Below are 25,167 nucleotides of genomic sequence, written 5' to 3' on the forward strand. Positions count from 1 at the left end.
GGGATACGGAAGCCAAACGTAAAACCATGAAGCAGGAATTGAGCCTCCTCAAGGTTGTCATACTTACTGAGGAGGTGTGTCAGGACATGCCGTTTAATGGGGGTTGGTAGCTTTGTCGGAAGTTTTAGGTGGCTTTCCTTTTGGGGTGGTATGGCTGGACTGTTCTTTGGGATTTCCGGTTTTCTTGAAACATCTGATTTCTGGATGGGAGGTTCCACCGCAATACGAACAGCAGTGTTTGAACCTGCACGAGACCCCCCTGGTACACTCATTTCTGTTAAACTGCCAGCAGGCCTGTTTTTTATCGCCGACTCCTTTGTCACTCCGAAAGGACTGACTCTGAGCAAGGGGAGCAGTGTTAGACGTTGAGGGGGAGGAATAAAATACTGTGTGCCATAGATTGATCTCCCGCTGGTCCCATGATATACCTGGGTGGACTGCTTTCATCTGTCTAAACATTTTATCATATTTTAACCACCCCAGGCCTGGAAACTCAGCTGCCGCACCATGTATCAGGGATATATAGCTCATCATTTGAGGACCCAACACGGGATACTTTTCCAATATAACTGCGGCATAAATAGCAAATCCCGTGATCCAATTTTTCATGGACCACTCCACCCACGACTTCTTTTGATTATATTCACCCTCCTTCCCACTTTTGGACTTTCCTGCCGATACCCCTGCATTAAGGAGGTCAAACACCTCCACATATTCACCTCTGAGTATCTTTTCTTTCATATCTGCTGGAACGTGCCAGGTGATCCCTGTGGATGGCGATAGGGTCATCGAGGATGAACCAAACATTAACGGACTGAATGCTAACATTGGGTGACCTGTCAGTTGCCCCCCAGCCACCCCTTGTATCTGGCTATTAGGAGGCCCAGTCACATCAACAGCGGTGCTAGCCATTGGGCCCTGTGGTGGACACCCTAAATTCGAGTAAGCATTCATCATTAAGGGGGCCCCATTTGTCGGGTAGGACATGGCGGGGAGCATCGAGCTTATAGGGCCGTTACCAATTGCTTGCCCATGCGACCCATATAATTGCATCCCTGGTAACTGTGCGACCCCTCCGGGTTGCACCCACACTTGCGACACTCCGCTACCTGGTTGCGCCACAACTGGCGGTAACATACCCTGCGAACAGGGCCCCCCCACATGAGTGACGGGGAGCCCTCCTATTTGAGTGGGCTTAGCAATCACGTGCTGTCCCTCAGCATCGTCTTTGTCTTTATCTGCGCCTGAATTCAAGTCAATTGTCTCTAGCACCTCCTCCTCACCTGGTGATGCTGGTTGGGGGTCTGCCGGCCTAGACCGCTTGTCTTTTGTTGCACCTTTAAGCCTTTCTGGGGTACGCTTCGCTCTCTTGCCTCTCCCTCTTTCTTCCTGAGAATTCGCATCTGCTCTAGCCCCTTCTCTCATGTTCTTTAGCACCCAATCCACGCCTTTTTCTCTCGTGAACTCCAGTAGCTCCGTAAAAGCGAGGTACTCATCATTTTTGGCTGAGGGTTCTTTGCGCCTCGGCGCCCTCTTTGGCGGCATCCTGCACTTAAAGAAAACAAACGTTAAAAACCTTAAACTGATATTAAATGCATTTAGGCAAGCCGTGCCGCGGCTTGAGCTTGTTCCCGGGGAATCCGGTTGTGCTGAATGCGCCTGCGCTCGCCCCCCGATCACAGAGCCCCGCCATTGCCCCATTCCATCTCGGAAATAATGCAATCCCGCAGGGATCCCAATCACACCGCAACTGCCACACACACGTTCAGCTACTTCCCGCGTGTGCGTGGCTCAGGATGCCTGCGACCCATTCGCTCCCTCAACAAATCGTTTGAATCACGAGATATGCATGCATAACGTTTCAAATCAACCATACAACAAACTGCACGGCCCGCTAACCTAGATCACTAGTCGGATTGACCCTCGCTGTTCACTTCCACGCGATGGTCCCGCGATGTCTTCTTTACGCGACGTCCGACTCCTGGGCGGTCAGCGGACAAAGAGGGGGCCTCTAAGGGGTCGCGGGCTTTTATGCCTCGCGCCCTACGACTACTTCCGGGGCGTTCCGCCGCCCCCCGTTTCCATTGGTCCTCGCACGATATCCACTTCCGGGTCGGCTGACTCGGAAGTGAACCTACTCTGGGTCGGCCCTTTGGCTGCCACTAACGACGCCATTCCCCGAAGGGGGGTGGCGCCTTGCATTGTGTCAATACAAAATCAAATACAAAATCATATGACAAAAGGCACATTTTGAATGGTGATGAATGGCTGTCAAATGCAGACTTTTAAACACAGTGCTCACAAAGCAGGTTGCTTTCTCCAAAAAGGAACTTCCAAAACGTTACCTTTTAATAAAGGTCTGCTTACAATTCCTGTCGACTGTGCTAACCAGAGAAGTGTTTCTGTCTTTAGATATAATTTCTCACAAACCATTCCAGGGCATCTCACAAAAAAACGGATAAATGTGAACCTGTGATAGTGCTTCTGCAAATGGGTGCAGGTTTGCTACTTTTTGGAATTCACACACATTTCCAGTGGTATACCTGGAGAGGTTCTCTAGGTGAGGGAATACAGGAGTACTACTGGAATATTGTGGCATATTCCCATGGTGTATAATCTCCCTAGCGTGTAACTCTGCGTAGTGTATGCTTAAGCGTTAGGGAAATAGGGATGTAGCTTGGTCAGTAAGATTGGGAGGGGGTGAGCTTCAGATTTCACGACAATCACGCCGGCATATAATGTTTAAACATATTATTCGACTACCAGGGTGCATTTTAGGAATTGGTATGAGTACTAAGTGAGAGAAGGACAATATTTTAAAAAATGATCAACATTTTTAGGACTTTGAAAACAGAGATGAGTGAGTGTGTATGTGTGTTTATGTTGGTGTGCACATGCAAAAATCCCGGGTGAAATCCCACAGACACCTCCCCAAACCCTACTAAACCCATCCATTCATCAGAAAATCTATTTCTTAGAGGGTGTAACACCCCAAACACCTGTTCCCTCCTCCCCTCCGAAGCTACGCCCCTGTGGGGAAATTGTACCAGAAGTGTAAATGCATATTCTTTTCTTGTCATTTTTTCCATGTTGAAATTTTTTTTTCCCCACAGAGAAACATCTTCCCCGACATTTCCTCCAACTCCGCAGATTATCTGTTCATCTTCTCATCCTGGCAGAGTCAGTACCCCCCTATTTTGCTGGAGTACATCTCGGACCATTTTTTGATAGGAAAAGGTGCGATCAGGATTGTGAATGCTCACAATTTTAGAATTTTGTAGGAGTTCACAAACGTACAAGGCAAATAATTCCTTATCCCTCTCACTGACCACACCTTGTCTGGGAGTTATCTCTGCACATTGTTCCAACTCCACAATGGAGAAATATGAAGTAGGTGGTGGAAAAATATGCAGTAGTGAATCCATAAGCACCTGCCAGGATTTCTTTTGTGCCTTCTTGGCTGGTGTAAATATATTGCTCACGTTGCTTTGATCTGTGGAATTCCTCAGACAAGCTTTGTAAATCTACCAGCGTACAGGTCACTTTAATGTTTCACATGCTTTGGTTCTCTTAAAATGTGCTGCACTAACAAACCTTTACCAAACATAATGGCTGTTAAGTTTAGGAAAAAACAGATTCGGAGCAATGAGTAAGTATCGGAGAGGAAGTCGCTTCTTTTAAATGTCCTCATTGGTCGTGTGTCAGTTTGAGCTCATCAGATCCCTCCCACTCATTGTTGAAAACCAACCAATTAGAACGATGTCAGAATTCAGCATGAAACCTATCACAGTGGTCTTTAACGAGGAACAGCCCAGATAATTAGCCTTTAATTTTTTTGTTAAAGGTGATGAATTAGCACACGGTGTTTACCATTGCAGTCAACTATACCTTGGTGACTCAAGCCACAATATTGACTACAATAACAGATGGTAGCGTGCAATTGTTCTCATGGTACTAACTCAACTAGGGGTGTGGGTAACTTATTTTTTTCAAATCTAAATTTATCTTAGAACGCGGGGATGACGTTTATTTTGGCGATTCCCAATGGACTGGGAGGAGAAGGAAGACAATACTGCTTGCAAATCATTTCCTTAAATTGTTTTACTGTAGGCAGAGTCTAATCTCTAGACATGTGTACGAGCGGATGAGCATGCAAGAATGGGTGGCGCCGGAGGTGAGAGATGTGAACATGTTGCTGGGTGCTAACAGATTCTTTGGCCCTGCATTGGGGGAGAATGTGTCCGAGTATATGCCCCAACTATACAGAGCTTTGTGCGTGGGAGCAAATGGGTAGATGGCATTCTGCCTGAGACTACATAGATTTGTTTTCCCACAGGGTTTAATGCTAAAAGTATGCCCTGGAGAATTTCTTTACATTCCATCATCCCAGTACAGTAGACATGTGTTGCGCATACTTGTCTGTACAAGTAGCAGGCGTAACACGAAGACTTGTTTACTGTAGGTGTGGTAGGTGTAGGAAGGGTTTTAGAATCTAACTTCAATCTAATCACCACTAAGTCTACTCTAAACGTACATAATATAGCTCAGAGAAAACACGTGGTAAACAAATGTGATCCTTATTTTCTGATAAGAAAATTCCCTATTGTCACAATGTGGGTGGTACACAGTCAATCCCTTACTTAAATTGATAACAATTAGAATAATGTAGCATGCACCTTTGTTATTAATTGGAACTTTGTTCCCACAATGAAATGCATCCATCTTGCACATGTGCCCAATTAACAAGATTCAGAAATGGAAAAAAGTGTAAGATCTTTTAGGAATTTCCGCTGCATATGTGCATTTTGTGCCACCTATGCAAAATATACGAATATGGAAATTGCAAGAGTCCACAAAAAAGTTGGATGAGCTGAAACAACAAAATCACACAATCTGCAAATGGATTTTGTGCAATAATGTGTGATCCTTGATCACAAAGTCAGATTATTTTGCTGTAGGGCGTGTTTTGTGCAGGTTCTGACTGTTTGGAAATAAACGACATGATAATTTATGAAGATTTGCATGGACATGAAGCAGGTTGTACATGTGAAACCATTTAAACCTTGATGGAGAACTCTTATCATGCACACTCAAGTGCACGCACAATTTGCAAATGGCGATTCTGGCCCGAGCACAAAATTCAGTGTGGCTGACAAATGAAAAAGATAGTCAGAATTTTACAGACCTTTAAGTTCAAGAAAATTTTATTTGATAACGACAAGAGAAAAACAAGGTGTCAAAACAAAGTACATTGGAATATAAACTTGAAAACTGTGAGAAATAAAACAAGCATACAGTTGTAAATAATATCAAAAGGTAAATCTGGGTAATGGAAGAAAATAAAAAGAAAAGGAAACAGCATTTAAAACAGTAATCATAATAAGCATGAAAGTATCTGAAAGGAACATAGAGATGATACAATGAAGAAAAAATGGAATGCAATGAGCATTTAAGGAGGTTTGGGGACTTTCTGCTGCAAGGGCGGTGGACGAAACAAACGATTAGCGCATGCATCCAAGTAAAGCGTGACAGGGAGCCATAAGTCCATACGCTTTGCAGCCATACGGGCCGGAAAGACAAAAGCAGTGTCAAGTCTATGGTTATGGCAAACATTAAACCACCACGCCTTAAAGGATATATTGGAGAAGTCCTTCCAATTTACCGTTATCTGCTGGAATGCAGCAGCCAGTAGCAAATCGATAATCTGAGGCTTTAGTTCAACATTATCCCAGCAAGGTGAAAGGCTGCCTAAGAAAATGTTTGTATGAGAAAAGGGGATACAGGTATGAAAAATCAGATTAATTTGAGCCCAAACCTGTAACCAAAAACCATGAACAGAGGTACATAAGAATAACATGTGGAACAGGGTGGCTTGTGGGGATGAGCAAGACCAGCATGTGTGCGAAGTGTTTGGAAAACGTTTGTGGAGGTCAAAGGGTGTGTAAAGAAGTCTGTTGTAAATAAAAAACAAAGACTGTGTCAAAGTTGCCGCCCTCGAGGATTTACGGATCTTGATCCAGACCTTATCCCAAAGTGAAATTGGCCAGGACGTGGAGAGGTCATGTTCCCTTATTTATGTTGGGTATGTCGGCCCAACGAACCGTGCACTGTTCACTTGGTGCTATGCACCTAAACTAATTTTGTTTGTTCAACAAATAATAAACCTTATGTGTTCTCAGTTTCTTGTTTTTATTTTAACTCTTTTTATCTCTTTTCATCATGTGTGTATTTTACCACATAGTATTGCAATTCAATTATTCATATTTCATTCACAGTCAAAATAACAATCAAAATAACAATAACATTTCATTTCATGTTATGATTTTACAGTGCCATATATTGTGCATTTTTTGAAAGTGCCCAATCCATTTTGGCACTACCAAAGTGCCTTCATCAGGGGCGAACCTGTAAAGAATAAACAAAATAACCATGTAATTACAATTATAGGATGCCCATGTATGTTGTTGTGTGTGTACTTTAAGTGTTGTCATACCTTAGTGCGTTGTACTCAATTCTCTAACCTGTGTGGACAAAATGTAATATTTATGAAAACCTGCTGCCCAACTCCTTGCATGCAATTGATCCATGCCATTCTTGAACTTATCAAATTAAAATTCAAACGATCAGCTTACCGCTAATGTTGTACCTTCAAACCTCCCTAAGTGATAAACAAGAAACATGTTCAGTAACCTTCTTATTGCTACTACGTGACTGCGAGCCCTAAAGCTCCTATTGAATGTGCATACCTGATTATCCAGCACTATAACGTTCTGCAAGACAAAATGACAAACCACATATCCAGTGTTAAAACTTCGACCTTATTAACCGCTAGTCATGTCTCGTCATCTTAGGTTTTGCGCACCCGCATACCTGTTAAATCCGACTGCCGTGCGTACTCTGTAGTGGATAAACAAAAAAAAATCCGCTCTCAGTATCGAACCTAGCTGCCAATAACCGGATCACAACTATGTATCTCACTGTATTCCTGGAATCCGAGCTTACCTTGATTTCAAAACCTCCACTCCGTTTCACAATAACCTGCTGTTCCTCCCGTGAGTGTATCAACTGCTACCGGCGTTACCGCTTAACATATCAATTCTCCCGCGAGTCGCCTCGGATTACTAACACAAAAAACAGACTACTCTTCCACTAACCAAAGCTGTATCGACGCCATCTTTGAACGGGTATCTTATACTGAATCTCCATTCACATAAACTGATTATCGTACTCAAAATCTATGTGTGGCACTTGTGTGTAGTTTCTGGTCAGAATGTTCACACCCCATTGTACCGAAAATATCTGATCAGATTAGGAAATATTATTGGACCCAATGTGTTTTGCTGTATAATACCTTGTACGTGATCGAATCAGTTCAACTTCATGGGAGCATGCTTAACAAATGCAGTTATGTTGTAATCACAATTCTTATTTATAATTGACAACAATTATTAAAATTCATCATGTCTAATAACCCCAATGTTTATTGCTATCATGCTTTATAGTTGATTATAGTGAGTTGTGTTGATTCATTTGTATTCAATTTTCTCCATTACCCTAAGGCCTTGATTATACTGTCTTAATTATCTTAACTGGCTAATGTGTTAGAGAACCCTGTGTAACAGGATTGATGGCTCGTCACAGTGGTGGTGTAGTTAGTTTCGGATCTCAGTATTATACTTTTTTTGGTTCTTATTTTGCGATCTGAGGGTGAGATGTTGCTTTATTGTTCTTCATGTGGTTATACCCTTTATTATGTGCTCATAAATAACAGGATAAGTCGTATTTGTCATTGAGACCAATCGGAACTAACGTTTGCAAGTGTTTAATCCAGAAAAATTCTCTTTGTAGTAATCTTTGATGATTATTGATTCCTGCCTTCATTTGTACTTGTTCTATGATGGAAAATCGTAGTTGAGAGATTGTATGCGATGTGTCCTTCCAATGAGCTGCTAAAGGTGATGTCATGTTCAAGTTACGAATTCTGCTCTTGTGCTCTGTGATTCGAACCTTTATCTTGCGTTCCGTCTTGCCTACATAAAGCTTACCGCATGGACATTTTATTCCATACACTACGTTTGCTGTGTTGCAGTCACTGTTATGTCTCAGATTTATGACTTTTCCTGTGGTAGGATGATTGATGGTGTTACCTGTTATCACATTATTGCAATTTGTGCAATTCAAACATTTACTCATTCCTTTGTAGGATACTGTTGGGGATGTTGGTGGTTTCTGCTTCAGTCTTTCCCGCAAATTTTGCCCCCTAGTGTATGCATGCACCGGTAGGTCTCTGAATAGTCCTTTGAAGTCTGGTTCATTCATTAGAAGTTCCCACCTGGTGTTAATTATTCTTTTGATTTCTTTTGATTGGGTGGTATACTTTGTTACAAAAACTATTTTTTCTTTGATACTTCTCTTCTTAGGTTTCAATAAGTCTGTTCTGTCTAGTGCCATCACTTTTGCCATGCTGTCATCAAGTTCTTTCCGAGGATATCCTCTGACTTCATATTTGGTGGCCTGTTGTTGGATAGTCCTTATTGATACTTGGTTGTCGGAACATATTCTTTTAATCCTTATGAATTAGGATTTCGGAAGATTTTTGATCAAGCTCCTAGGATGAAAACTAGTGTATCCTAAAGCATTGTTCTTATCCGTTGGTTTTGTGTATAATTGTGTTGAAAAGCCTGATGCCTCTTTGATGATTCTAACATCCAGGAAGTCTATTGTTTGTGAGTCTATCTTGTGTGTGAATTTGATCCTAGGATTAATTGAATTCATCATCTGGATTAATGTTTCTAAGTGTTCTTCAGTGCTGTCCCAGATCAGAAAAATATTGTCTATAAAACGACAGTACATTTTCACATGTTTCCAATCCACATTGCTCATGATATTCTCAGCTTCAAACTGGGCCATGAATATATTGGCATAGGCCGGCGCTCCCGCAAATCCCATAGACGTTCCAGTCAGCTGGGCGTAGTGATGTTCTTTCCAAAGGAAATAACTGTTGTGTAAACAGAACTTTAATAGTTGTAGCAAAAGTACCTTATGTGTTGACAGTTCTCCCATTTTCAAGAGGGCCCATTCAATAGATTCAAGTCCTGCTTCATGTGGGATCGACGTATAAAGAGCCACTACGTCTATGGTGCATAAGATCCACTCTGGCTGAAAGCCCTGTTGTGTCCATGTCAATTTATTTAGAAATTCTGTGGTGTCACGTATGTATGAACCCCAGTTCTGAACGAACTGCTGTAAAAAGTGATCAAGGAATCGGCCGAGGGGATCAAACAATGATCCACACCCCGACACGATTGGTCTGAAGGGTGGATTGGTGAGATGTTTGTGCACCTTGGGAATCATGTATAACCTCGGGGTTCTGGGATACTTAGTTGTCAAATACGCTCTCACTTTTTGGTCAATCCAGTGGTTGTCTTCTGCTGCTTGTAGTATATCATCTAACATTTTTTGCAGTTTGATAATGGGATCAGATGGTAACCGTAGATATGTGCCTTGGTCAGAGACATGTTGGTCAACTTTGAAGTCATAGAACTGCGCATCCATTACCACTAGGGCTCCCCCTTTATCTGCTGATTGAATCATTATTTCTCTGTTATTGGATAAGTTTTGCAAAGTGATTCTTTCTTTTTTTGTCATGTTGCTGTGCTTAGGTTTGTTATAGTCCAATTTTTGCAGATCTTTTTTGACCATTACTTCAAAAGTGTCTAACATTTTATGTGTGATAGGAGGTTGGAACACACTTTTTGGTTTGAATTTCTCAAGTTGGCCTATAGAGGTTGTATCCGTCAGTTCAAGTGGTTCCACTACATTAGTGAAATAGTGCCGTAGCCTAAGTGTTCTCATGAACCTGAAGAAAGCTCCCTCTGTTTCCATTTCGTTGGTTTGTGTGGTAGGTACATATGTAAGTCCTTTGTTAAGCACAGAGATTTGTTGATTAGTAAGCTTCATCGATGATATGTTTATTATCAAATCACTTTCCGTCCGCTCCGTAAGGCCTTTCCTGCCTCTTCCTCTCCTTGTTTTGCATTTGCTGCTGTTAACTGCTGCGTGGGCGGTCGGTCTTGATGTTGTACCTGTGACAAAAAAGGTGCACTTGCACTGCTTGTAGGTTGCTCCGCTATTTCTAGTGTGACTGATGCTCCCTCTGTGGAGACGCGGACCGGTCCCCCCCGTATTGATGTTTCTTTATCCGTGACTATGCTCTCTTCAGATGAGTGTGTTGTTAATGTTGTTTTTTTGGGAACAAATTGTCGTCGGGCATAGATGTCGGCCCAAGTATAAACTTCATTTAGCTTGTAATCTATGGTGTCCCGTTTATACTTGCGCAGTTTCCCCTCTTGTAATTCCTTTTCGTACTTATCCAATTTCTGATTGATCCCTTCTAAGTTGATTTTCCAAGTATCCGCCTCCAGTCTCATTTCTAATTCTGTCTTTAGATTAAAGATTTCCTCCTCGAGCTCCCGGATTGTCTTTGCCAATTCTTCGATAATGAGCAGAATAAGGTCTAATGAGCACTTATTCAAGATGCTGTACCATTTTTCCATGAACTTTGCGTTCAGATTGAAGCGGAATAACATTGGCTTGATTGCTAATCGTAGTCCCCTTGGTATTCTCTTGGCTTTATGGTATTGGATCAACTTTGACACGTGCATCCTTTGGTTTAATTGTCTTCGCGTCAAATATTCTAGTTGTTTCAACTGTTGGCTAATTGAGCCACCATGGGCATACATGTTTCTTACTTCCTTGATTAAAGAATATATTTTGTCAGCTTGTTCAGTGGTGTAAGCCATAACTGTGGCCCTGTTTTCCGTTATGCCAGTGATATTATCAAACTGCATCTTGATCTTTGTCTTGGGTGCCTCCCTTAGTTTGACAGTAAATATAGTTAGTTAATACAGGGTTAGGGAGCACTCCGTTCAACGTATTTATCCTATTTTTTCAAAATGGTGCTACGGTTACAGGGTTTGTCAGTCCCTTGTTGAGGAAATCTTATATATGTTGGGTATGTCGGCCCAACGAACCGTGCACTGTTCACTTGGTGCTATGCACCTAAACTAATTTTGTTTGTTCAACAAATAATAAACCTTATGTGTTCTCAGTTTCTTGTTTTTATTTTAACTCTTTTTATCTCTTTTCATCATGTGTGTATTTTACCACATAGTATTGCAATTCAATTATTCATATTTCATTCACAGTCAAAATAACAATCAAAATAACAATAACATTTCATTTCATGTTATGATTTTACAGTGCCATATATTGTGCATTTTTTGAAAGTGCCCAATGCATTTCGGCACTACCAAAGTGCCCTCATCAGGGGCGAACCTGTAAAGAATAAACAAAATAACCATGTAATTACAATTATAGGATGCCCATGTATGTTGTTGTGTGTGTACTTTAGGTCATGTTCCCAGCATTCCTCCACTTTAGACTTAGGTCTGATAGAGTCGATGTTGTGAAGGTATTTGTAAATAGCGGCAGCCTTTGGAGCATTGCGTAAAAAGGAGTGAAGTAAGGAAATGATAGTCGGAGAAGGAGGAGGGGACATAACTGAGAGAGCCGAGTATAGGTTGTCAGTGCTGCGGCCTTAAGTAAATGATAGTTACGAGCAAAGGAAGTAGGTAAGTCATAGAGGGAGCGGAGAGTGGTGAAAGGTAGGAAAGAAGATTGAGAAAAGAGTTGAGAAATCCATATCAGCCCATTGCGATGCCATGTTTTCCAAAAAAAGGGTTTGTTACGGATAAGTAGAGCAGTGTTATGCCAGATGGTGGAGGAAAGGAAATCAGCAATGGTCGTGGGGAGGGAATGGGAAGGAGATAGGAGCAGTTTAGTAGTAAATTTATGAAGGGAGTGGAGATGGAAGAGGGTTTAGGAGAGAAAGAAAGGTATTCAGCAAAGGAAAAAGGAGAAAGAAGGAGACGTTCAAATTTAGCCCATAAAGGACAGGGAGTGCTGGGGTCTTGCAACCAGAAGCAGGCTTGTCGTAATTGAAACGCTTTATGATAAGCAGGAAAGTTTGGGAAGTTGACTCCACCCTCCGTCTTAGGACGAATCAGTCGAGCTAGAGACATTCGAGGCCTCTTTTTATTCCAAAGAAAGGACGTTAGAATAGAGTTAATTCTTTTAAAAAAAATTGGAAGGAACGGAGACTGGAATATTAGAAAGAGTATAGAGGACTATGGGAGAAAACATCATTTTAATAGTATCAAGACGGCCCCACCAGGACAGGTAGAGAGGATGCCATTTGGACGTTAGATCCACTAATTTTTGGATGCATTTGGACATACAAAGGGAGACAGTATCTGGGATGGTAGGCGTAATATGCAATCCAAGGTATTTAATATGGGAGGACTTCCATGTAAAATTAGATGCGGCGAAATCAGGCTTAAATGTGAATTTTGTCAAGGGTAGGATCTCACATTTATCATTATTAAGTTTATAACCAGATATTTGGGAATAATCCTGCACTTCAGCAAGGAAGTCGGGAATCGAATCGGTGGGGTTAGAGATAAAAAGAAGGTTGTCATCCGCATATGCGGCTAGCTTAATTTGGGAGTCTGATATCTGGAAGCTCTGAATGGTGGGGTTTTGACGAAGTTTAGAAAGAAAGGGTTCTAAGGCCAAGTTAAATAGAAAGGGAGACAAGGGGCATCCTTGACGAACGCCTCTTTTCAAATCAAAGAAGGAGGATATTTGACCATTAGCACAAACAGCTGCACGGGGGTTGGAGTATAGTAAGGAAATCAGAGAAATGAAATTAGGGCCAAAACCAAACCAACGAAGGGTGTGAAAAAGATAAGTCCATTCAACTCTATCAAACGCCTTTTCAGCATCAAGGGCAATGGCCGCAAGGGAATGGTGTAAATGACGGGACTTAGATAGGACATTAAATAGCAGTCTAGTGTTGTCAGTAATGAAGCGACTCTTGACAAAGCCCGACTGTTCCTTACCCAGAAGATCCGGGAGAAGAAGATCAAGACGTGCTGCAAGAGACTTCGCAAATATTTTGTAATCGATGTTAACCAAGGAAATTGGTCTGTCATTTTTACAATGTTGAAGATCTTTCCCCTGCTTGGGTATGAGACAAATATGTGCATCAGAGAAAGAACCTAAGGAGGAACCTAAGGTAAGAAAAGCGTCAATGAGGGAATGAAGTTTTGGAATGAGAAGTTTTGAAAAGTGAAGGAAAAACTCAACAGTAAAGCCGTCTGGCCCAGGAGCCTTATCTTTTTGGAGAGTCTGAAGTGCCGTGAGCAGCTCTTGTTGGGCAATGCTAAGCTCTAAATGAGAAAGGTCAAGCGGGAAGTGAGCTGGTTTTTGAATGGTGGAGAAAAAATGATCCAGGGATTGAGAGGAGGGTTGGGTTTCAGACGAGTATAACGTTTTGTAGAAGGCAGAGAATTCAGTAAGAATGTCTGTATCGGTATGTTTGAGAATAGAGTGAGTGTCGTAGATTGAGTCAATATTCAACTTATTGTGCTTTACCTTCAGATAATTAGCTAAAACCTTTCCAGCCTTATTTTTGCCCCCATAGAACTTGGCACTTGATTTCAATAGATATAAAGACGCATCATCCGTGGATTTTTTGTTAAATTTCATTTTAGCATTAATCAAGGCTGTTAAACTTTCCTGTGAGCGGGAAGTAAAATAAGAATGCTCCAATTTCTTAATATCAAGGAGGAGAGCTGCTGTAAAGCTGCGAGCAGACCTCCGTTTTTTCGCCACAAAGCCAATTATGAAGTCCCTTGCTGCAACCTTGAAGGCGTCCCAAATGGTGTGCTTGGGAATGGAGGGAGTATCATTGAGTAAAAAAAATTCATCTGAAAATTCAGTGAAGGATGCAGTAAACTTGGGATCTAAGAGAAGGGAGTTATTAAAGCGCCATCGCTTGGGCCCAACTGATTTGGGTAGAATATCCAGTTGAACCAAAGTGGGGGCATGGTCTGAAAGTAAAATCGAACCAATCTCAGCATGAGTAAGGGTTTGGACAATGTTGTGAGTAACAAAAATGTAATCAATCCGGGATTGAGAATGATGGCAGGGAGAATAAAAAGTGAATTCCTGCAACTCTGGATTACATAAACGCCATGCATCAGTGAGCTTATGTTGGGAGATAGCTTGAGAGAAGTATTTATGTTACTTATTGGGAATAAAGTGAGCCTTGGAATTTCTGTCCAAAAAGGGATCAAGGGGCTGATTACAGTCCCCCGCTAAAATAAAGTTATCGTCAATAAATCTGGTAATGTGACGGGAAAATGTATACCAAAAAGTAGGATCACCAGCAGTGGGGGCATAAACATTTAGAAGGGAAATTGGAACATTCTTAATAGAGAGCTTAGCATAAGTCCAGCGACCATCGTCATCTGATTCTTGGGCGAGCAAAGAGTGAGAAAGAGCTTTGTGACATAGAATGGCTACTCCATTACGCTTACCATCCCCTGGAGAATAATAAACATTTCCCACCCAGTTTCCCTTCAATTTAACAGATTCTTCAGTAGACAAATGGGTTTCTTGTAAAAAAGCAATATCAACATTTAAACGTGCAAGGTGCGACAAAATTCTCTGTCGTTTGATGGGAGAATTAATGCCCTTAACATTCCATGTAATTATTTTCAATGACATAACACAAAAGCAAAAAAGAAAATGTCAATAAGAAAAGAAGGGATATAAGAAGAACCCAGAGGAGAAGGAAGAGCAAAAAGGATAAAATAGTCAAGAAGAGGTGATACAATATGAGATTGAAAAAGAAAATAAGGAAGAGGAATAGAGAGTAAGAAAGTGATAATAAAGACCAGTTGAATGAGGAAACAAAATAGAAGAATGTAAGTTAGAGAGAAAAAGATATGAGAAAAGTTGCAACACAAGAGTTGTCGAAGACCAGAAGAGAGAGACACCTGTGAAACAATGAGACTTAATGAAGAGAATAGAAAGAAAAATGAAAAAGAAGTAGCAAACAACAGGGAAAGAAGGGAGAACATACTTTCGGAGGGAAGAACTGGGGAAGGACGATCACTGGGGAGAGGAGACGAGAAGAAAGGACTGAGGGGGGAGCGCCAACTAGAGGAGGCAGAACATCCAACGTAAGCGAACCACCAGACCGAGGGGGAAACACACTATAAGTTGTAAAACCTGCGGGAAAGAAAAAAGAACAAAAAACTTGAAAGAAAGAAGACATGATGGAGTTGAGTGAAAAAAAAAACGAGATGGCAGACAATAGAAAACAACATATAACTATATGATAGAGACATAAGGGAACAAATGAAATTCAAAAAGAATGATATAGAAGGAAAGGTGCTGAACAACTCGATAAATGCGAACAGGAAAACAGCCAGCAGCAATTATGCAGACTAACTAAGAAAACAGAACATCAAAACATAAGAGTCAAGGAGGAAAAGCTGATGAGGAATTAGATAAGTCCATATCAGACGCTTGCGCAGAATTCAGGAAGCTCCGGAGACGAACAGGATCCTCGTAGGTCGTCGTTTTGTTGTTGTGAGTAACCCTGAACAGGCAAGGATGGAAAAGGCCATATCTGGCGCCAATAGATCGGAGCTCTGGTCGCATATCCAAAAAGGCTTTACGGCGGCTGGCTGTGGCTCTGGCGTAATCCTGCGCAAAAAAGAGAGTAGAACCTGACCATGTAAGGCGAGGGGAGGCACGAGCCGCCGAGAGGACTTTGAGAAGATCAGTGTACATACATACATGATACCACCTCTTTGTCGTGAAGAAGTAGAGGAAGTTGAGGAGATACGGCCAAGCCTATGTGCCCGTTGGATGTTGAGCGTGGTGCCTTCAGGCAAGTGAAGAAGCTTGGGTAGGAATGATTTAAAGAAAGCAATGGGGTCATTGCCCTCACAATTTTCCGCCAGGCCGTAGAGACGAAGGTTGTTGCGTCTATTGCGGTTCTCAAGCTCCTCAACCTGCTTCTGAAGAGAAGAAATCTGCAACTGCATGTGTGTCACCTTGGAAGATGACTCTTGAAGAGAAGATATAGAGCGTTCCACTGTAGTTAATCTCGCATCCATCTGTGACCAATTGTCAGTGAGAACTTGCAGCTTGGAATTAGTTTCTTCCATGAAAGGTCTGAGAGCACGAATCTCCTCCAGCAACAACTCCATAGAAACAGCCGATGTGGAACCTGTTCGTGATGGAGGATCCTTCTTGAGGCGCTTCGACGTCACCTTCCCTGAAGGTTGAACTGGGCGTTCTGCGTTGGACTGCGACATTTGATCAGCAAGCGCCTGAGAAGCCTCCAGATGTGCCAATGCAGAAAAGACTCTTGAGTTTTTGATGAAGACACGTCGTGGAGGTTTGAGAAGATGAGTAGTTGCACTTCTCTCCATACAATAAGAGTCGCCTCCAGAGAGAAAACAAGAGAAAAACTAACTCCAGCAGTATCCCTTGCGTGCCCACAAGAACTAATACATGTGCGGAGGAACACCTCAGTGAGCAAAAGCCTACAAGCTCCAGAAGAGGAAGAAGGAGAATAAGGTTTGAAGAATGTTCTCTCTTCACCACTTAGGAATGCCAGAGAATCATATATAGGAACAAAACAGCATCTATATACTTATTTATATGAAGGAGCCTTTACGTCGAGGAGCAAAGCGGAGAATATCCATGCCAATAATATTCAACAGAATGGCGTATTGTAGAGTAGGGAAAGTTTATTAGGAAAAGCACAACATCAAAATGGTGAGGAGCAGCCTGAGGAAAATGCGCTGGCCAGAGAACGCATAGGTGGCGTGAGGGCTGCCAAAATGAAGAAAGTCCAAATGTGGGAGAGTGCAAGGAAGTATAGTGCACTTGGTGAAGAGCAGACTCAAATGACGTGCCAAGGTAGTCTGTGTGAAAGAAATGTTCCACTGAAGACAAAATGGCCGCCAAAATCGAAAAATCGCGAGTGAAACTCGCACAGGTCAGCGCAGACAGTTTAAAGGCAGTAGCAGTCTGAAAATTATATAATAAGCTCACCCTGAGCAGTTGCTGATGTTAGGAGCGCTGTGGCAGGTATGCATGGTCCGTGGCAAGGTGCGCCGACAATCGCGCGATATGGAAACAAAATGGCGGTCGCGGCCGTCAGAGAGCCGCGGCCGCCGAATAACTTGCCGAAATGTGCATAAAAGCGTCGGAAAACTGCTTCAGCTAGGAGCGGACCATTCTCCTTGCGTTCCGGTTTTGGAGTCTGCTTGTGGCAGGTTGCGGTAACGGGCAGAAGAAAACAAAATCCCCTGCCGACCTGGAGCGCTCACATCGGAGCCGCCGTCCTCGTCGGGCGCAAGCCACGCCCCCTTACAGAACTCTCCTAATTTAAATAAAACTCTGACAAAAAGGACATGTTATTGAATACGCTGCAGCCATGCAGAAGCCACATGGACACTCACATTTCCTGTAATAATCCAAGGAGGATCACTAAATGGTAAACTCACTCAAGCAATGGCTTTATCTCACCCAACATCTAGCCCCATCGAAATTAGTCAAAGACACTTTAATTTGAGTAAGACGAAGCAAACTTTACTTCAGGAGAATATATTGTAGACCAGGGTAACACATCACATATTTCCCTTATTATTATGAAAATCTTATAATTCAAAATGCACACACTTTCTCGTTGCACCCTGTTTGAGACAGGCAGAGGCCCAAGGTCCCGGCCACCGCAAAACAAAGAGAAATGGGAAGAAAATGTTTATAGGAATGTCACATTCTGTCTTATAAGGCAAACACCAGGGAAGCGCTTAGCACATTGTATCTGCCAGGGCACCCTGTGTCAATTTGGTTACGACCCAAGAAACAGTGCAGGCATAGAGCTCTAGCTAGAAGCCCTGGACAGCTAGCAGGTCAGTCCCCACTCTAACCAGACATCTACCCAAAGAATCCCTCATGGAAAGGGTTTGATAATAAACTCAAGCTCACTGTAGCACTTAAGTACGAATCTTTGACATTTGTCATCCCTAATAAACCTTGGTAATTGATGGGCTGGATTTCAGCGATCTGTACATCACCAGGTTTCAGGGGACAAAATGTGTACCCTTGGGGCAGCTCAACCGTTTAAATCCCCTGCCCCTACCATTTCCTTCGAATGGTCACTTCTGGCTTGTTGTCCTTCCCAGTTGCAAGCCTCACGGGGAAGCAAAGGTTGCTGGGAAACCCACAATGAGAGGGGTGCAGTAGCTGAGCCAATGGCAGATGGGATGACCCTCTGTCCTGTATGGTGGATCGACTCATGATGCCCCTCTGCTACTGGCATGGGGAATGATCTAAAGTGCGCTCATTCATGAAGTGGCTGTGTGCCACCCAACATATACCCTCACCAAAGTTAAAGTCACAGACACTTCAATTTGAGTAGGACGTAGCAATGCTTACTTCAGGAGAACATATTGTGGAGCAAGATAACACAATAACACTTAACATTTATCCTTGCACATCATGAACAACTTTCAAGGCAGATACAAGCAGCTAAAAATTACAAGTACACACATTTCCTATTTACATCAGGCTGGCAGGCAGAGAACCAAGGGCCTGGCCAACATGCATTACTCAAAATTAAGAGAAAGGTTATTAAATATTAAGGCAACATTCACAGGAATGACACATTCAGTCATATAACGCAGACACCAGGTGACCGTTTAGCACATTTTCTTTGCTTGGGCACCTCAGGACCATTTGGTTGTGCCCCAAAAAACATCATGGGCACCGAAGGTAGGGCTACTAGCAGCTCAGTCCACCCTCTAATCAGCCCCTACCCACAGAACCCCTAATGAAGAGAGTTTAGCTAATATACTCAAGGACACTCTAGCACATCGCTAAGCCTCAAAGATAAAAATGGTTCTCTAGGGGCAGCTCAGCCTTTTAAATCAATTCAAGCTGTTGACCCACGCACATAAGGTTCTACACAACCAAGTAACTACCTACATTAACCACCGCCTAAACTTCCACTAACAGTCGAGAAGACTTCGCTCTACCTCCTCGTCTCTTGCCCATACTCCCTGCATTTACCGAAGCAGAAGTGGAGGACCGAACCTTCTCCCACAGCAACGATCTGGAACAGCCCCCTAATGCAATTCCGTACCATCACCTCACTTCCGGAATTCTGAAGGGCCCTCAAGACCTGGCTGTTCGAATGAGCTGCATGGGCGCTCAAGCACCTGGATACCCTATTTGGTGATTAGTCGTACTCTATAAATCCTGATTGATTGATTGATTGACTTCCCCTACCCTCATAGTCTCTTTCTGGGATGTCCAAGTGCCCATCCCAGTTTCAATTCTTATAAGGAAGCAGAGTATTCTAGGAAACATCCTGAGAGAGGGGGTAGTAGCCCAGCCAATGCCCAATGGGATGGCCATCCGCCCTGAACAGTGGATCGACTAATAACACTCCTCCACTACTAGCCGGGGCTTGATCTAGGAAATTAAAATTTGTGAATGATCACATCTATGTCTGGTATTTGATCTTTGGAAGTGTATGTCCTCTTTGCATCTCTTCCCTTTGGCCACTACATAACCCTGATGATTTTGCATATTTAAATAGGGTGATATAGCTATTCCTTCTCTCCATCCATTTACCTTCTTGCACAAGTGTAAGTTGCACACATACAACGCAAGTTCTAAATAAAGGGGTCAATGCACAAAAGCATTTATGAGTACAGGAGGTCGTAATGCAGGAATATTCTTTTACATATTCTTGCATACCTTTATGAATTAGCCCGAAATGTCCAAGTCCCTCTTAATAAAAAATGCAAATATGGCATAGAGCTTTCTACTTGTACTAAGTACGTATGAATATCCCCGGAATGTTATTTTAGTCCGTATTTAGATGTCCAAAAGGCATATATGAGCATTTAAAGTGTACTACAGGAGTATTATTATACATACTCCATAGAATATTACTATACATACTCCAAAACATATTTGCGTAAAGGCACTGTATAGTTCAAATTTCTACAGAATTTACGTTTTTTCCCCTTTGTGAATGCTTTAGATATGCATACGCTGTGCTTTTCAGGAGCGCATACATTTGTCAGAAGCAAATGTTGCCTTTTGTTAATCATGAAAACATGAACATTTTATGCACGGGCTCAGGAACAACTTGCACTCGATAAATCTCGCGACATAAAATTGTGAATCATGGCAGCAAAAATTTGAATAGCAAGTTAGTGGCTATCTGGTTCATTTTATTTTCATTTCACCATTGGAAGAGTATGAGATTGTATATTCATTGCATTGACTCGATGACAGTTATGGGCGGCCAAATGAAAGCTTTATGTCTGGATCCCATGTTAAATGTATTGGCTTTGCACCGCCACAAGTTAATGATGTTTTTCTTTCTTTCACACGCCAATGTTGTGGTTAGAAACTGGAATGACTACAAACACGGCTTTGGAGATTACACCTCAGGAAGAGGCGAATTCTGGCTTGGAAATGACAACCTTCATTTTCTAACTTCACAAGGTAAGACTGGCGCTGTCAGACGGAATACTAATACTTTTTATGCACGAAAACAAAAAAAGCCTTTATGATGAGGACCGAGCTGTTTTCAGGCCGAGCATTACATCACACCCCAGTCCAGTGGGGAATGAGGCTGGATGATATAAAACAGACAGACGTCAGATCATTCCTTACCCAGGGCCTGATTCGCACAGGTAAACGTACAGTTTTGTGTAAGTTTACGATTTTTTGCAATTCACAAAACAATTTTAAGACTAGTATTTCTACGTCTGTGATGTCTTGCCACTCGGGGCAGAGACCCCGCACATAAAAGATAGGCAGTAGTGAAGATACTACTCATGAAATTGCTTTGCGAAGTGCAAAATATAGTGAACTTCCACAAAAGTGTACGTATATCTTTGTGAATTGGGTACTCAGTGTTTTTAGAAAGAAGCTCTGAATCTGTTCCTTACAGCTCCTGTAGTTGGCTGACCCACAGTAGGCAGGCTGAAATTATATGGCCGGATGACCAATTACAAATACAATGCGGTAATTGACACTAGTCATTTTTCAGTATTGCCTTTTTAATTAATTAATTTCACATTACCTGAAATTCTTAAAGTACACGTGCAACAGCTTGACCGTCCCAGTGCAGAGTACAAGCGAAGTTTCTGCCCCAGTCTTAATATTTTTGCAGTAAGAAGAGTAAAGAGCTCCAAGGCTTTTCATACCGCTAATTATTATCAATAACAATGACATTATTATTAATCTGGATAAAAGAATGCAGTTAGAGGCAGACATTCAGGCTCTCAGTATGCATAAGTCATTGCCTTCACATGCCGGTGGAGATGTCAACCGCTGGACAGCACCTGATCCTGTGGCAATTAAATACCATGCTTTTAGCTCCGTAATTGTCCGAGGACTGGACGACCTTTTGTATACTATTAAATAAATATAGTCTCATGCATATTCATTTGCTGTACATGCACATCCATTTGTTGTATATGGCTTCTGTAGGAAAATACATCTTTCTTTGTGGGCCCCCCACTTTTTAGGTCTCGCCTCGTCTATCCCATAGGGATTGATAGGTGAGATTATAGTAAGCAGTCCGAAAAGTCTACCTAGCTGCGAATCGCGTACAGTTCATGTGAGGCAGGTGCGTGCACATCATTGCCAGCCACATCCCACACCATTCCTCGGCATCAGACTTCAAAGGAAGCCGCTCGCCCACACTTAGAAACTTTTCCAAGAAAAACAGTCAATGTTAACCTATGGAGGAAAATAGTGTTATCGGTTTTAGGGTAAGTATTCTGTGGTGGGAGTTGAGGTTCTGGGGTTAAACTCAGGGGTCCCCAGGGTCAGGGATGCACTCTTGTTACACCCTCAGTGGCACTGGGGTGGCCAGTTGCAAAGTGCTGAGGCCCGATGTTATCTGATAGGGGATAGGGGGCCTCCGGTTGGTGGCTGCTGACGAGCAGGCCACTTGGTTGTGGGAGCAAAGCCCCTGGACTTTAGCTCAGGGCTAATAGGGAACCAGAGTAGCACCAAAGGTGCACCCTCAGCGGCACTCGGGCGGCCTGGGTGCAGGGCGCTGTTTCGACGTCGGGCTCCCTGTTTTTTGCAATGGGTAACCTCCGGTTTGCAAAGACACTGCAGGCTCAGGGACGAAGGTCTTCTGGGTGCGACCACCACTTTGAGAGGTAAGTTGGGATCTTGGGGTTGGGTAGGCACCATCAATTTGGCCACCCAAGGCCGTGGAGCGTCGGGTGCAGGGGTACCTTTTAGGGTCCGATCTTCTTACCTGCTCCTGGTCGCGGTTGGGGGCATCTTCCGGATTTAGGCTGCAGGCGTTGGCTGGAGGCTTGAAGCAGGTCAGAGGTCACCAGATCTCGGGTCAGGATCACCGGGGAGACCTCCTTGTGGTGTTTGGCCACTCGAGGTCATGCCGTGGACGGCGGGTGCAGATTTGCAGAGTCCGGCCAGGGCCAGAGGTTGGAGATGAACAAATCCGATGTTCACGGGAGACACAGTCTATGTGGTTGAAGGCAGGCAGGTCCCACAGGGTGTTCGAGGTTGCTGGCTGCAGGACTGGATTTTGCAGGAGCAGGTTCGAGGTGGAGACAGGCCGGTAGGGCTGGGGCCAAGTCAGTGGGCAAAGTTTTTAGCTTCTGCACAGCTGTTCAGTCATTATTCTTGTTTTCTTATAGTTTCTTCTGGTCTGAGGAAGCAAGGTTCAGGGGTGCTCCTAAATATTAGATTATAGGGCATTACAGGTAGGTAAAAGGGTGTGACCAATGGGTACCTTCCCTGAGGTGGGTACACCCCCTATTATGCCACCCTCCAGTGGGAGGGGGGCATATGTTTTTCCCTGGTTGGCTGTGTCCCCCAGAAGCAAGATGGTGGGGACTGAGAGTTGTGCTTCACATCTCCTCTCCCACCTGAAGGGTGGAATTGGCAGATGTAGGAAAACCTCTCTTCCTCATTTGTTTTTCTCGCCAGTTCTCCCACCCAAAGTGGGGGTCAGAACCAGTGGGGACCAGTTGCTGAAAGCCGCACGTGGCCTGGGGAAGCTGACAAAGGCAGAAAGCCTTTGAAGCTTCCCCTTTGTGCACCCTGCCCATCCTGGGGAGAAAGCTTGCACCTTGTGCAATAATGCAGGATGTGCATTAATTGAGGCCCCCGAGAGCAGCAGGCTCTCGACCCAGGGGCCTAGAAACATGTCTGATGGTGCAAGCTGAAAGCAGCTGCTCAGCCAGGACACTAGTGGTAGGTTAGGTTTTAGGGGGCATCTCTAAAATGCCTTCTGCGTGCATTTTGTATTAAATCCCACACTGGCATCAGTGTGGGTTTACTTTGCTGAGTATTTTGATACCAAACTTCTCAGCACCATATACTCTTAATGGCAGCACTGCACTTACAATTTCTAAGAATGGACTTAGACACTGTATGGGTACAGGGCTCATGCACCTGCACCCTCATTACTGGTATAGTGCATCCAGCTAGAGGGATAACTGATCTATGCCAGGGCAGTGGGTTGTAGACATGGCACACAGGGATGCGTGCCATGTCTACTCTTCACTTTGTTCTGCACCAAGACACCCAGCTAATAAAAGCAGTGTGTGTGTGTGAAGGTACAGGGCCTCTACGGGTGGCACAATAAGTGCTGCAGCCCTTAGATGTCTTCCGTGGTCACAGTGCCCTGGGTATCTGTGGTATCATTTAACAAGGGCTGACCTGTGGCCAGAGATGCCAATTTTGTTTAGGCTTCAATGCCGTTTTAGTGAATGAACATAGGCCCTTGGTACCTGGTTAGCAGGAGTCCAGGGCACACTCAGTCAAAGTGGGGGCAACCAGAAAGAGAGCACTTTCTCACAAGGGGTCAGCTGACTCCCCTGCTTCTGCCTTCCCAGAGAAGGGTGGTCTGTTGTATTGTGAGATCCCCAGCTGACCAGCAGGAATCTTTCTGAAGAAAGTGCTTACGCCAGTGTGGAAGAAGCACATTCGTCCAAACTGAATGCTGGGAGAGTGGTATACCAAGTTGTTAGGCCACTACAACATTGTTATTCTACCTCAGAAAAAAGTCCCAAAGGAGTGGGTTGTTTCTGAAACTGAAAAAAACAATAACCCTGGCAAGCAGGATGCTTTCTCCTTGCTCATAGTGTCCATTGATTTTCCCTGCCCAGATCCGCCATTCCTGGCATTGTGGATCTGGGCATGGCTAGTCTACCACCTCAGTAAGTAGGGCATAGCCTCCAGTGTTCCAAATACAGTAGTCCTATGGCAGAGAGGCCTGTGCTGGCAGAACTAGTGGGTTCCACCACCAGACAATCAAAAGTACGTCCACCTCCACATCCTCATTTTGAGTGATCCTTAAAAAAATCCTATTACTCCTACCGCCCAGATTTACCGTGGCTACCAGTAAATTCATACGATGGGAAACAACAGGAGTATGATTTTTTGGGAAAACCTTTGGAAATCAGATTTACTGTGCTAATTTGTGACAGGACTCACCCTCTACCAAGCTCTATATAAGCCTCCAAGTCCCAGCATGTAAGAAGCCACTGGGAAAAGGCCTCAGCGTGATCTCAGTGATGAAGCAAATTCAGTGAGTACAAATGCGAGGCAGTGCCAGATTTAATTAGGGGCAACCTGATGCAATGACTTCCTCTGGCTTGGCTTTTGTGTCTAGAATTTCCTGGTGCGTGTCTGGTCTGCAGAAGACAAGTCAAATCATTGAAATTGCTAGCATTTTATTGTAATGTAAATTCACTGGCCACTGGTAATATGTGATTCTGCAGCTAAGGCAATTCTCTCATAGTTATGGATTTTTCACACTTGCACATAATCCATCATCTGCTACATAATATTAAGATTTTAATTTAAAAAAATTGCTTATAACTCTAATAGATCAAAAGTTACTTAAAAGTTGCAAAGAATGTGCCAGCATGTTTGCACGTAGTGTAAGGCTCTTTGCAGGAGTTAACTGGTCATTTTTCATTTGCCTATTTCTGTATTTGGTTGTTAACCTGGTACTAGAGAGGTGAAATATTTGTCCAGACAGTAGTATCATGTATAAAAATGTGAAAATAATGAAAAAATACTATAGAAATATGCATAGCATCATTTGCATTTTCTCGCTGCACAATTTAGTCAACCCTGCTGCATAATTTGGTGCTCTCTTGATACATAATTCCAGTTGCCCTGGTCTAAATCTAGGCAGCAAGTGTGGGTGGA

The 25,167-nt window shown here is 43.2% G+C and overlaps 1 protein-coding gene across 1 annotated transcript in view; it reads left to right on the forward strand.

Moving 5' to 3' along the window:
* FGL1 (fibrinogen like 1) overlaps positions 1-25,167 on the forward strand; it is a 400,048-nt gene that overhangs the window by 286,057 nt on the left and 88,824 nt on the right. Inside the window, exon 5 of the mRNA XM_086962574.1 lies at positions 20,360-20,457. Within this exon, the coding sequence (XP_086818700.1) occupies positions 20,360-20,457 (98 nt within the window). The remainder of the gene's footprint in view (positions 1-20,359; positions 20,458-25,167) is intronic.

The sequence above is a fragment of the Lissotriton vulgaris genome, chromosome 3_1, assembly GCF_964263255.1.
Source record: "Lissotriton vulgaris chromosome 3_1, aLisVul1.2, whole genome shotgun sequence".
Lineage (NCBI taxonomy): Eukaryota > Metazoa > Chordata > Amphibia > Caudata > Salamandridae > Lissotriton > Lissotriton vulgaris.